This window comes from Rhineura floridana, chromosome 15 (genome assembly GCF_030035675.1).
Source record: "Rhineura floridana isolate rRhiFlo1 chromosome 15, rRhiFlo1.hap2, whole genome shotgun sequence".
In the NCBI taxonomy this organism is placed as follows: domain Eukaryota; kingdom Metazoa; phylum Chordata; class Lepidosauria; order Squamata; family Rhineuridae; genus Rhineura; species Rhineura floridana.
Genome location: NC_084494.1, coordinates 8,213,266 through 8,227,456, shown reverse-complemented (window position 1 = coordinate 8,227,456; position 14,191 = coordinate 8,213,266). Strand labels below are relative to the sequence as shown.

The window sequence follows — 14,191 nt, the reverse complement described above, 5'->3', positions numbered from 1 at the left end:
TTAAAGCCTCAAACCTGTTCCTTATTTGATCTTTATATGCTTCTGGGATGTTATTTAAATTGCATTATGATTGCTTTGTTGTTGTTCTTTAGCTTTACTCTGATTTTCGATACGACCAGTTCATGCTCTGTACCGCAGTCTGCTCCTGGTCTTGTTTTCGCAGAAAGTATGGAACTTCTCCACCTTCTGCTACCAATTATATAATCAATTTGATTCCTATATTGACCACTTGGTGATGTCCACGTGTACAGTCGTCTTTTCGGTTGTTCAAAAAATGTGTTTGCAAGAAACAAATTATTGGTTTCACAGAATTCAATAAGTCCTTCTTCTGCTTCATTTCTGTCTCCTAGGCCCCATTTCCCCACAATTCCTAGTTCTTCTTGGTTCCCTACTTTTGCATTCTAGTCCCCCATGATTATCAGCACATCTTGTTTTGCTGTGTGATCAATTTCCTCCTGTACTTCTGCGTAAAATCTCTCCGATTCCTCTTCTTCTGCATTTGCCGTTGGAGCATAGACTTGGATGATGGTTATGTTGATAGGTTTCCCGTTTAATCTCATTGATATCACTCGCTCAGACCTTGCATTGTAGCTCCTAATTGCTTTTGTTACATCACTTCTCACTATTAAAGCAACCCCGTTTCTTCTTAATTTCTCATTTCCTGCATAAAATCTTTTGTAGTTGCCTGATTGAAAGTGTCCCATTCCCATCCATTTTAATTCACTCATGCCAAGTATTGTAATGTTGATACGTTCCATTTCTTGCTTGACAATTTCTAACTTTCCCTGGTTCATGCTTCTCACATTTCATGTTCCCATTGTGTGCGTCGTACAACTCCGGACTCTCTTTTCGCATCTGTGCACATCAGCCTCTGGACTTCCTTTCAGCTTTGACCCAGCTGCGTCATTAGTCACAGCGCTACTCGTACTTGCCCTTTGTTCTTCCCCAGTAGCTCGTTGTGTGCCTTCTGACCTGGGGGTCTCATCTTCCAGCACTCTCTCGTGTTGCATTTTGGATACTCTGTTCATAGGGTTTTCGTGGTAAGAGATATTCAGAGGTGGTTTACCATTGCCTTCCTCTGAGTTTGGATGCATCTTAGTCTGGTGTCTCAGCTTTGACCATTCCGCCTTGGGTGCCTCTGCTAGGAGTCTAGCCTCTTGGTCTAGATTCCTGACGGCATTGCTCCTGGGTACTTCAACACTCTCAAACCCCCTCACCACATTAAGGTGTGCATCTCAGAGGGGGTCATCATCAAAGCAGAATATCTTTTACTTAACTAATTCAAGAGTTCATTCTTTGTAGAAACCGAAACCAATGGTAATGTGATAAACTGGCATGGATTGGCCAATTACTAATCCGGTTGCCTGTCACCTCTGGGTGACCAGGTAGGGAAGCTTTTGCAAACTGGCAGCGTTAGTGTGTTTTCCTTCCAGGACATTAGTGTGCCATATGTAGGTTATATGTGAGCAGATATACTAGGAAAACTTTTTGTGGTCTAGTAACTTAGTGGACTTATCTGAACAAGGGAACATGCAGGGGGAAAAAAGAATGTTTCCAGGGAGGAAAGAGCCATATTAATGCAGTTAATATACTGTAATTACACTGAACTTGCTGAAAGACAAAATATTACATATAAGTTATGGCCCCACAGAAGTAATATGAAAGCAGTAACGTTAAGAAACAGGAATAAATAAATACGTTACGGGAGGGCCGGGAATGCCTTGTTCTCCAGATGGTCCCACATTACCCTTTGGACCCTGGGGAAAGAAAATTATAATTTTATTAATTTATAAAAGTATTTATATACCACCACTACAATATAATATGGTACTGTGTAACAATATATACAATAAAATATAAAACATCATAAAAACAGTAAAAAATATAACTTTAAAATGACTGGCTAATCAAAAAATGTAAACAGTGACATAGGGCCATCTACATAAAAAGGTCTTCAGAAGACACCTGAGAGTGGAAAGTGAGGGTCCCTGCTGAATCTCTACTGGAAGTGGTCCATAGTGGTCCAGTTGGATTCACAGAATCATAGAATAGTGGAGGCCAGTTGGATTCACAGAATCATAGAATAGTGGAGGCCAGTTGGATTCACAGAATCATAGAACAGTAGAGGTAGAAGAGGTCTATAAGGCCCTCTAGTCCAACCACCTGCTCAATGCAGGAATCCAATTAAAGCATCCCTGATAGGTGGCTGTCCAGCTGCCTCTTGAAGGCCTCCAGTGTTGGAGAGCCCACCATCTCCCTAGGTCACTGGTTCCATTGTCATATAGCTCTGTTAGGAAATTTTTCCTGAAGTTCAGCCGAAATCTGGCTTCCTGTAACTTCAGCCCATTATTTTGTGTCCTGCACTTTGGGACGATCGGGACTATAACATGGGGACAACTGACAGTGCTCCTCTGGATGCTCTCAGTCATCAGGCTGAGATATAAGGGCTCAGGCAGTCCTTATGGTACCCTGGACCCAAGTTGTTCAGGGCTTTATATATCAGTGAAAGAGCCTTGAACCTGACTCAGTAACATATGGGCAGCCAGTGAAGCTATTTTAGCAGAGGTGTCCTATGCTGCACTAGCTGAAGCTTTTGGACCAGGCCTGAGGTCAGCCCCACAAAAGGGCACATTGAAGTAATCCAGTCCCAAGACTACCAATGCACTACAGGGGCCAAATTATCCCAATTCAGATTCAAAATACTCCACATATTCAAAATCTACATCTTTTAGAAATGTAGAAAATTGACATTCTACTCCGTGCATTAAAGGTACTTCCGTTCTTCCCCTGCCATCTTTCTCCTGCATAAGTCTGTCTTTGTCCTTGGTATTATCATGCTATTTTCACATCTTCCCTTCCGCCTTTTTTTTTTCTTTCTTCTCCTTCATCCCCCTCCAGGGATGGGGGAGAAATTCGATTCAGTTTGCATTTAAAGAGGAATCAAATTAGTACTTTCCAAAGCAATATGAGAACTGAAACCGAGCCATCCTTCAAAATCCACACTTATCCGAATTTTGTGATGCAGTTCTCCAACCAAACAATATTTACAGAAATGCATATATTAGGAGGGAATCTGCATAAAAATGAATATATTAATGAAAATAACATACAACGCATTATATGAGGAGAAATTGCTTGCAAAAATGTGTACATTAGTCAAAACTGAATACAAAAAGGTGTTTATTAGAAGAAATTTGCACTGAAATGCTGAAGAATTTTCATGAGGATTTTTTTTAAAAAAATGCAAATTGCTGCAGTAATGTGGAGAACTGAATCTGAGATTGGAAAAAATGAGAGAGAACCAGAATTCACAGATCCTTGCATCCCTATCCCACTTTATCTGCTTCTCCTCTTTTCCAACACTGAGCACTGAAACTGCTTCCACCGTTGCTATTTTGCCAGTGGGATGCCATCGTAAACCAGCAAATGTAGGTTGTGTAATTGAAGTCAGATTCAGCACTCTTGCGCAAGCCCACTTTTTTAAAAAACAAAACACAAACCAGACTTTTTGTAGTCAGAAAAGTGGCAGGAAAATGCAATGGAAAGAGTGAGTATAACAATGACTTGACGCAATGTTGTATCACCTCCGTGCAAACTTTGTGAAAACAAATCAGGATGAGTGCTCAGTAAACAGGTGGCCTGAAAGACCCCCAAAACCATACAAACAATACTCCTGAATCAGATGTGAAGATCTCAGATTGCAGAGAACTCAGGGCTGATTCACACATGAAGATTTGGGGGTTTTGATGCCTGAAGTGCACACTCGTGAAAATTGTAAAATGCAAGCATTTGGGAACAGCCTAAAGATTGCAGACATGTGCGAAAATGAAATGGACTGCCTTCAAGTCAATTCCGACTTATGGGCGACCCAATGAATATGGTTTTCATGGTAAGCAGTATGCAGAGGAGGTTTACCATTGCCTTCTTCTGCGGCTAAGAGGCAGTGACTGGCCCGAGGTCACCCACTGAGCTTCATGGCTATGTGGGGATTCAAACCCTGGTCTCCCAGGTCGTAGTCCAACACCTTAACCACTACACCACACTGGCTCTCTCCACAGGGAGCCCAGATTGGCTGTGGGTCCCAGCTGAGTTTAGCTCCAAGGGCAGGGCCAGTTCTAAAGGGCAGCCAGGTTGGGCACTGGCCCAAGGGCCCCGGAGCTACAGGAGCCCCTGAGGGGCCCTCCGCTCCCCTTCCGTGATCTGCACCCCTCCCATGCCCCCCACTTACCTGTCAGCCGGCTTTTTAGCATTGCCCTTAATGAAGATGGCGGCCGCAGCTTCCCTAAGGTACTGAAGCTGCTGCCGCCATCTTGGTTGATGGCAGAGATGTGCACGCGTAGCACGCACGTGTGCCATCAACAAATATGGCGGTGGAGGCTTCATTCCCCTTAGGGAAACCACAGCTGCCATCTTCATTAAGGGCAATGGTAAAGACTAGACAGGTAGGGGGGCTGTGGGGGGGCCACGCGTACACGCACGCATGCACACCCTCCCACCCACCAGGGGGCCAGGGCAAGCTGATGCCCAAGGGCCCCCGCATGCCTGGAGCCGGCCCTGTCCAAGGGCCAACCTCGATTTGCTCTTGTGTAATGTGTGAAAAGCCCTTCATTCTCCTGGGCTGCACTCTCCTAGAAACCAATTACAGTGCAGTGAGGAGACAGACCATGGACATACTCACCGGCTTGCCCTGCCTGCCAGGCTCCCCCAGGACTCCAGGGCGGCCTCTGTGTCCCTAAAGGGGAAGAGAGACAACATTTCAAAGGCTGCCTGAGTCTCACATACACTATTTCCTCAAACAGCATGCCATCTCTCCAATCAATTCAGATTTGTCACTGGTTGTTGCATGGGGCTTGAAACACACACATTGTTCTCAGACTTGTACTGAATAAAAAACCAAGCACATCCCAAATGCAGTTGTACATCTTCACAACTCCAAGCGTGATGCAAACTTTCCATTGCCATAATATAACAGTCCTTGCGGAACGCCTCTTCCGATATGAACCGGCCCGTGCACTACGTTCTGCTACGAAGGCCCTCCTCCGGGTTCCAACTCACAGGGAGGCCCGGAGGGTGATGACAAGATCTAGGGCCTTCTCAGTGGTGGCCCCCGAACTATGGAACAGTCTCCCCGAGGAAGTACGCCTGGTGCCGACTCTGCTCTCCTTCTGGCGCCAGGTCAAAACCTTCCTATTCTCTGAAGCATTTTAAGTTACACTGATTTACTTTTAAAAATGTTTACTGTGTTGGATTGTTGCTTGTATTTTAGTATTGTTCTGTTATTTATTGTATTTTTATGCTGTTTTATGTTCACCGCCCAGAGAGCTATTGCTAGTCGGGCGGTATATAAATTTAATAAATAAATAAATAAATAAATAAAATAAATGTGGTGCCCTTGAGATGCTTTGGACTACAGCTCTTATCAGCTGCTGCCTGCACAGCCAAGCTGGCTGGGGCTGATGGGAATTGTTGTCCCCCAAAATATGGAGGACACCAGGTTGCCAAAGGTTGGAATACAGCAACATCTCTTTGTGGTGTCCATTTGGCAAAATAGTTGCTGCAATGCACGCACATGCACACATACACATGGAGTCTACCTACTTACATAGTGATGCAACTCCCTTGCATCCTCAAAACCCAAATGAAGTGTCACTGACAGAGGAGGAGTTATCCCCTAGCCACCCTACTAAACTCTCAATAGCTCACACGGTTTTTAGATTTGGGCTACATGTTCTAGTGAACCATCACGAACTACCACCATGGAAAGTTTGTGGTGTGGAACAGGGCCTCCTCTGTGCTGGTCCCTAGATTGCGAAATGCCCTCCCTTCTGAGCTCCGCTGGGCCCCATCTTTGTATGGTTTTCAACAGCCAGGTCAAGACGCATCTTTGGGCTCAGGCCTTTGAGGGTGGAGAATGAGCTGGATGTCCCCTACTGTAGTGCTGTTGCTGGCCTTGATTAGTATTTCAGATATATTTTTGTAATTGTTGGCTTAGTGATAATAAGCATATAAATGCATATAATTAATTAATTGATTGATTGAGTAAATAAATAAATAAATAAAAGTAAGCCACTTGTTAAGCAGCCACATCCAAACTACTGAGAATTCTAATGGCTTACTTTGACACAGGTTTGAGGGAATCGTAGAGCCCCTTTGCACCTTTATTCCTCCGGTGTTCATCTCTGGTTATCTTCTCTCTCCTGAAATAAGCTAACTGTCTCCTGCTCCTGCCCCACCCAACCCCTAGGGAAAATTATCTGCCAAAGGAGATGAAAGATAAAGAGAGAGAAACCACAGGCTGACAAAGGCAGCTGAGGGCTCCACAATACCGGGTCACATCCGCATAATACATTTAGAGCACTATGATACCACTTTTAACAGTCATGGCTTCCCCCAAGGAATCCTGGGAAGTGTAGTTTGTGAAGGGTGCTGAGAGTTGTTAGGAGACCCCTTATTCCCCTCACAGAGCTGCAGCTCCCAGAGTTCTCTGGGAAGAGGGATAGACTGTCAAACCACTTGGGGAATCCCTGTCAGCTTTCTCTGCCTGCCTCAAGATCAGGAGGAGACTTCAGAATTCTTCTCACAGCATCACATACACGGACCTAATATTCAACTGGTGTGTCTGCCACGTAGCCAGGATCTTAGCATTTCTGTTAGTGACAGTGAGAGCAAAGGGTGAACCAGTTCAGATTAATTCACCTCAATACTCAGAGATGTGTGGTGAGAACAGCTGCCTAAGATTCTAAACTCCTTGAAGTTACCACATTTCCTCTATCCATACAGCTCCAAACAGAACGTTATGCAAATTAATCCTTACCTTCAAGCCGTGTAATCCCTGAGGGCCTTTGGGTCCAGCTGGGCAGTTGGTTGGACACTACATGCAGAGAAGGAGAAAGGGAGAGGAGATGACAGGCTGGTTTCAACAGAGAAAGAATTTAGCCCTTATTTATCGCTAGCTGCTAGTTTACCTGAAGCACAAACTGCCTGGTCCTTCACAAGATTTCCAGGTGAGGTCTCATCCAGGAACCTTACACAGTGATGAGCTAGTGGGGTCATGCATGACCTTCATTTTTTTGTTTTGTTTTGTTTTGAAAGGGAAGAGGAGAAGGAGGAGGAGAGCATCAAGGCAAGCAAAGAGAGATAGGGAGGAAGCCATACAAAAACCCCAGGAGCATCTGGAGTGCCACAGGTCACCCACCCCTTTCTTTGATGGTGATGGCCACTTGACTGAAAAGGCAGATTACCCAAAAACCATGGCAGTTAGGCCTGTCAATAGCCATGACAGCTACATGGAGCTTTCATGTACAGAGACAGTATGCCAGATGCTCAAAGCAAGCAACAGGGGTTGGCTTTTGCCTTCACACCCTGCTTATAAGCTTTCCAGGGGCATCTTCCTGGCATCTGTTGGAAGCTGGGCTGGATGGACCTTTAGATCAGGCATGGAGAACCTTTGTCCCTCCAGATGCTGCTGAACTCCAGCTCCCATCAGCTCCAGCAAGCATGGCCAATGGCCAGGGATGATGAGAGTTGCAGTTCAGCAACATCTGGAGGCACAAATGTTCCCCACACCTGCTTTAGACTGAATCAGGAGGGCTCCTTTTGTCCTTAACATGCATCTGTAATATACAGTGTGTCATGTACCATGCATAGTAAATACGGTAGATTCCAACAAGTTGCAGATATGTGCAGGACCACCCTAAAGAAGTGTCAAAGCAAGAGCTCCAGACTCTGCAAACATCTGGTATATTTGGCTAACAAAGGAAGCCAAGCCAAAATCCTAAAGGCATTTGCTTTTTTTGGCACTCTAGTTTTCAAGCTACAGATTACAAGATGGGTGCTTTTTATCTTTTTAAAACGGAAAGCGACACGTATATTAGACTCTCCTTACCACGAAATCTGCACTGCCTTCAATTCCATGGATGCGCCCAACAGGACCCTGGAGAAGAAAAGAAAAACAAACAAGTGTCAAAAAATGCAGTATGTTGTTCAGCTCAAGAAAGGACGAGGAAGACTGTCACCTCTCATTTTTATTATTAATATTTTATTTAACCATCTCTCATTTTTAACTGGAGGGAAAGAGCTACGGTTCAGACAAGGCAACAAAAACAGATGCTACAACCTGGAACAGAGCCAAAAACAAGTGTGTCAGGTCAATTTGCGCAGGGAAAGGTCGCCACAAGGTGATTTGTTCTTCCATAGTTACTCATTCTTATACAATAACACAGTTGCAAGATATCATGGACATTGTAGTCTATAGCTGTCAGCCAGTGACTGCTTCCAGCCCTGTAAGCAATTCCCCTTCCAACTCTGTGTAAATTACCCAAAGTAATAGCGATAAAACTTACAGGCTTCCCAGGAGGCCCTGGAGGCCCTTGTGACCCATCTGGTCCACGTCTCCCCTGAAAAAGAGCAAGTCACACATGAAAGTCCCTTGATGGCTTGCAGCAACATGTCACGGTTCCCTCTGATTCAGACCAGGAATGGGAATCACTTGAGGATGAGGACTCGAAAACTAAGGGGGGGGGTGACTATGCAGCACAGCCCGCTTGATGAATTCTCCCACTCCGCCCCTGGTCACAGCTGGACCTAAGAAGGTGGGAGATGGAGCGACTGCCCTTTCCCAGCCTGTGGAGGACAAGGGGGCTCAGGGGCGCAGCCTGCTGTTCAGAGGAAGAGGTGCATCTGTCTCCCAGGGAGAGGCAGCACATCAAAAGAAGAGAGGGGACTTGTGGCCCTTGGAGAAGCACCCGCCTTCAGGCCAGAAATTCTCACAGAGATTCTCGCAAGTAGCTGAGCCTTCTCTGCCTTTGTTTACAAGCTTGGTGGGCAAACGTGTTGGAACAACTTTGCAGCTCCCATGCAGTTTTGGAATTCTTCCTACTACTCCTGGCCTCCTGAACCTCGGCCTTTGCTCATGGACTGGACTTATTGTGGCTACTCCTTTGCCCTGTAAGAGCCTCTGGACTAGATCCTGCTCTTTCCTAGCCACTGAGCCTGTACCGTTAAACTGCTATAACATAGCTTTACTTCTTTACTTACAAGTAAACACATCTGTTGTGTGGTTTGGGGCAGGAGCCAGGACACAACATGTCAAAAACAATCCAGAATGCATTGTGCCTCCATTAATACTGTTGGGGTCCCTAACCATAGCAAATCACTACATGGAGTGGGGGTTTTTTAACATGAAAATCACCAGTAGGAGGCATGAAGGTCCAGACAGCCAAAGGTGCACATGAGCAGGCAAGAGTGCAATGACTGGGGCAAGGTAACACCAATATCAGGATGTAATAAAGGAGGAGGATAGTGGTGGTGACAAGGGCTGCTGAAAGGAAGAGGTAACCGAAGAAGGAAAAGAACAGAGGGTCTCCCTTTGGTGGGGAAAGGCTTGGGCAGAGGATGGGAACAGAGGACCTGGCTCGAACGAAGGAACACAGGAAACTGCCTTGTACCAAGTCAAACTATTGGTTCATCTAGCTCAAAACTGTCTTCACTAACTGGCTGAGGCTCTCCAGGTTTTGAGGCAGAGGTCTCTCCCACCTCTACCTGGAGATGCCAGGGATTGAACCTGGGGCTTTCTGCATGCAAAACACTTGCTTTGCCACTGATCGGCAACCTTTGAAGAGATTGCTTAGTCACTTAAAAGGGAAAAACTAAGAACAAGCACTGCAATAAGGATAAGGAGGCATGGTCATGTTTGTGCCACAGATCTGCAGAAAGGCACAGAGAAAGCTGAAGGTGCGATTGGGAAACTGAATGCAGCTTCCCAGTCACAGTTTGCATTTTAAAACAAAAAGCTATGCTTCTTGCCCTTATGTTTGCAAAGACGTTTGAAAGCGTCCATGGGGAATCCATTTAGAACGTGTCTGATGAAACCAATGCGGTTACTGGAGGCAATGGAAGGGGGCACATTCTGGTGCCCTGGCAGTTCTCATCCCTCTTGCCTTCACAGCTAATAAAAAAGGATACACTTTGCAGAATAGTTTTTTAAGAACCCAAGAACCATGCAGAATAAATGTGCAGCTTTATTCATGCAACTGTAACTTTGTATAATTTATACTGGTTGCAGAATACAGCTTATCTTGATGCAGAATTTGGGCTATCTTGGCAAAGAAGTTCAATTATTTTAGCATACGCAGTCCTGGCGACAGGAAACAGGGAAAGCGTAGTTTGTGAAGGGTGCTGACAGCTGTGAGGAGAACCCCATTCCTCTCATAGAACTACAATTTTCAGAGTTCCCTAGAAAGAAGGACTGACTGTTAAACCACTCTGGCCACTGGAGCTCTGTCAGAAGAATAATAGGATTCTCCTAATAACACTTAGCACCTTTCACAAACTACACTTCCCAGGATTCTTTGGGGGAAGCCAGGACTGTTTAAAGTAGAATAAAGGTCTGGTGTGGATGCTGACACATTTATTCCTGGACCTTTTGTTCTCCCTCGCCCTATTTGTCTTAGCATATGAACTCTTCAGCTACAGGGGGGCAGGGACACATCTACTGATTTGTTTATGTATAAATCTGCATGTAGTTGCTGCCTTGTCGATCACCACCTGGGCTGTTTGTGCAGAGTATAAATCATAGACGCTTCAGTTTCCATTGAACGATCGGTCTTAGGCCTGGCCACATGTCACAATAATTACATGAAAAGTAGCTATGCCCTGACTGCTGAGAATTCTACAATCTCACCTGGATATAGGAACAGAAAGCCGGAGGGAGCCACAGGTGCCTTTCTCTGTCCATTGTTTACCTCTGGCTACCTTATATCTCCTTTAATGGCTCATTTTCATTAAGGGTTAGGAGGGAAAGAATTAGCCAGAAAAGGTAAATAACAGGAAGGGAGAAAGGCAACCAGAAGATTTTGCTTAGATCATAAGAACATAAGAACATAAGAAGAGCCTGCTGGATCAGGCCAGTGGCCCATCTAGTCCAGCATCCTGTTCTCACAGTGGCCAACCAGGTGCCTGGGGGAAGCCCGCAAGCAGGACCCGAGTGCAAGAACACTCTCCCCTCCTGAGGCTTCCGGCAACTGGTTTTCAGAAGCGTGCTGCCTCTGACTAGGGTGGCACAGCACAGCCATCACGGCTAGTAGCCATTGATAGCCCTGTCCTCCATGAATTTGTCTAATCTTCTTTTAAAGCCGTCCAAGCTGGTGGCCATTACTGCATCTTGTGGGAGCAAATTCCATAGTTTAACTATGCGCTGAGTAAAGAAGTACTTCCTTTTGTCTGTCCTGAATCTTCCAACATTCAGCTTCTTTGAATGTCCACGAGTTCTAGTATTATGAGAGAGGGAGAAGAACTTTTCTCTATCCACTTTCTCAATGCCATGCATAATTTTATACACTTCTATCATGTCTCCTCTGACCCGCCTTTTCTCTAAACTAAAAAGCCCCAAATGCTGCAACCTTTCCTCGTAAGGGAGTCGCTCCATCCCCTTGATCATTCTGGTTGCCCTCTTCTGAACCTTTTCCAACTCTAGAATATCCTTTTTGAGATGAGGCGACCAGAACTGTACACAGTATTCCAAATGCAGCCGCACCATAGATTTATACAACGGCATTATGATATCGGCTGTTTTATTTTCAATACCTTTCCTAATTATCGCTAGCATGGAATTTGCCTTTTTCACAGCTGCCGCACACTGGGTCGACATTTTCATCATGTTGTCCACTACAACCCCGAGGTCTCTCTCCTGGTCGGTCACCGCCAGTTCAGACCCCATGAGCGTATATGTGAAATTAAGATTTTTTGCTCCAATATGCATAATTTTACACTTGTTTATATTGAATTGCATTTGCCATTTTTCCGCCCATTCACTCAGTTTGGAGAGATCTTTTTGGAGCTCTTCACAATCCCTTTTTGTTTTAACAACCCTGAACAATTTAGTGTCCTCAGCAAACTTGGCCACTTCACTGCTCACTCCTAATTCTAGGTCATTAATGAACAAGTTGAAAAGTACAGGTCCCAATACCGATCCTTGAGGGACTCCACTTTCTACAGCCCTCCATTGGGAGAACTGTCCGTTTATTCCTACTCTCTGCTTTCTGCTTCTTAACCAATTCCTTATCCACAAGAGGACCTCTCCTCTTATTCCATGACTGCTAAGCTTCCTCAGAAGTCTTTGGTGAGGTACCTTGTCAAATGCTTTTTGAAAGTCTAAGTACACTATGTCCACTGGATCACCTCTATCTATATGCTTGTTGACACTCTCAAAGAATTCTAATAGGTTACTGAGACAGGACTTTCCCTTGCAGAAGCCATGCTGGCTCTGCTTCAGCAAGGCTTGTTCTTCTATGTGCTTAGTTAATCTAGCTTTAATAATACTTTCTACCAGTTTTCCAGGGACAGAAGTTAAGCTAACTGGCCTGTAATTTCCGGGATCCCCTCTGGATCCCTTTTTGAAGATTGGTGTTACATTTGCCACTTTCCAGTCCTCAGGCACGGAGGAGGACCCGAGGGACAAGTTACATATTTTAGTTAGCAGATCAGCAATTTCACATTTGAGTTCTTTGAGAACTCTCGGGTGGATGCCATCCGGGCCCGGTGATTTGTCAGTTTTTATATTGTCCATTAAGCCTAGAACTTCCTCTCTCGTTACCACTATTTGTCTCAGTTCCTCAGAATCCCTTCCTGCAAATGTTAGTTCAGGTTCAGGGATCTGCCCTATATCTTCCACTGTGAAGACAGATGCAAAGAATTCATTTAGCTTCTCTGCAATCTCCTTATCGTTCTTCACTACACCTTTGACTCCCTTATCATCCAAGGGTCCAATCGCCTCCCTAGATGGTCTCCTGCTTTGAATGTATTTATAGAATTTTTTGTTGTTGGTTTTTATGTTCTTAGCAATGTGCTCCTCAAATTCTTTTTTAGCATCCCTTATTGTCTTCTTGCATTTCTTTTGCCAGAGTTTGTGTTCTTTTTTATTTTCTTCATTCGGACAAGACTTCCATTTTCTGAAGGAAGACTTTTTGCCTCTAAGAGCTTCCTTGACTTTGCTCGTTAACCATGCTGGCATCTTCTTGGCCCTGGCGGTACCTTTTCTGATCTGCGGTATGCACTCCAGTTGAGCTTCTAATATAGTGTTTTTAAACAACTTCCAAGCATTTTCGAGTGATGTGAGCCTGTGGACTTTGTTTTTCAGCTTTCTTTTTACCAATCCCCTCATTTTTGTGAAGTTTCCTCTTTTGAAGTCAAATGTGACCGTGTTGGATTTTCTTGGCAATACATCGTAATGATTACAATTTAGAGATATCCCCTTACTGTTAAGAAGTTGGTGACTTGAGGACTTGCCCTGCAGTCACATGATCTGGGCAGTTTAAAAAGGCCAAAAAGTTGCTGCAAGTGTTTTGTCAGAGGCTCCAAAGACTAAAGTTGCTTCGAACCCATTCCTCTAGTTTGTTTGTGGACCCAGAATCATTACGTGGTGCCAGAAGTGCAGAACGAGGAGTGCACTGCATCAACTAGAAGCAGTTTTCTGGAAGTGCAGCTACAAACAGATGCTATGCAGAAGCTGTGGGAACCAAACCCAGGGAAAGCAATAAGGCCTCTGTAAGCGCTTTTAAATTGGTGGGAATCTCATTAACATGGACGTGTTACTTACAGCCACCATCAAGCCTGCAATTCTCAGATATTTCAGATAACTGGGAAAGGTTCAGACAATGGTTGAACTCTACCGAGCAGCAATAGGTACAGAAGAGAAAAATGGTAAGATAAATCGTCCATTTGTCTACATGTTGTGGGAGAGGAGGCACTGGATGTTTATAATAACTTTGGGTTTGCTGAAAGTGAGGATATTAAACTAAAAAAAATAATGGATAAACTTGGAGAATGCTGCATGCCTAAAAAGAATTAACCTTTAGAAAGAAAGAAATATTTATATTGTAATGTCTACCCTGACCGGCGGCAGCTCTCCAGGGTCACAGACAAGGGTCTTCTCAGCCTTACCCGGAGATTGGACCTGGGACTTCCTGCGTGCAAACCAGGTGCTCGGCCACTGAGTTATGGATGCTCCTAACAAACACGTGAAGCTGCCTCACACCATGTTAGAGCACCAGCCTATCTAGCGCAGTATTGTCCACCCATAGTCTATGACTAGCAATGGCTCTGCAGGCTTTCAAAAAACGTGTATTTCCCTGCCCTTCTTACAGTTGTCGGGGATTGAACCTGAAACATTCAGCATGAAAAAGCAGCAGCTCTG

The 14,191-nt window shown here is 44.8% G+C and overlaps 1 protein-coding gene across 2 annotated transcripts in view; it reads right to left on the bottom strand.

Annotated features, from left to right (window-relative positions):
• COL9A2 (collagen type IX alpha 2 chain) overlaps nucleotides 1-14,191 on the bottom strand; it is an 85,295-nt gene that overhangs the window by 49,114 nt on the left and 21,990 nt on the right. For both annotated transcript variants that reach the window (XM_061597573.1, XM_061597574.1), the window contains 5 exons: nucleotides 8,343-8,396; nucleotides 7,886-7,933; nucleotides 6,815-6,871; nucleotides 4,679-4,732; nucleotides 1,704-1,757 (listed from right to left, as the gene is read on the bottom strand). In XM_061597573.1, coding sequence (XP_061453557.1) covers nucleotides 1,704-1,757; nucleotides 4,679-4,732; nucleotides 6,815-6,871; nucleotides 7,886-7,933; nucleotides 8,343-8,396 — 267 coding nt within the window. The remainder of the gene's footprint in view (nucleotides 1-1,703; nucleotides 1,758-4,678; nucleotides 4,733-6,814; nucleotides 6,872-7,885; nucleotides 7,934-8,342; nucleotides 8,397-14,191) is intronic.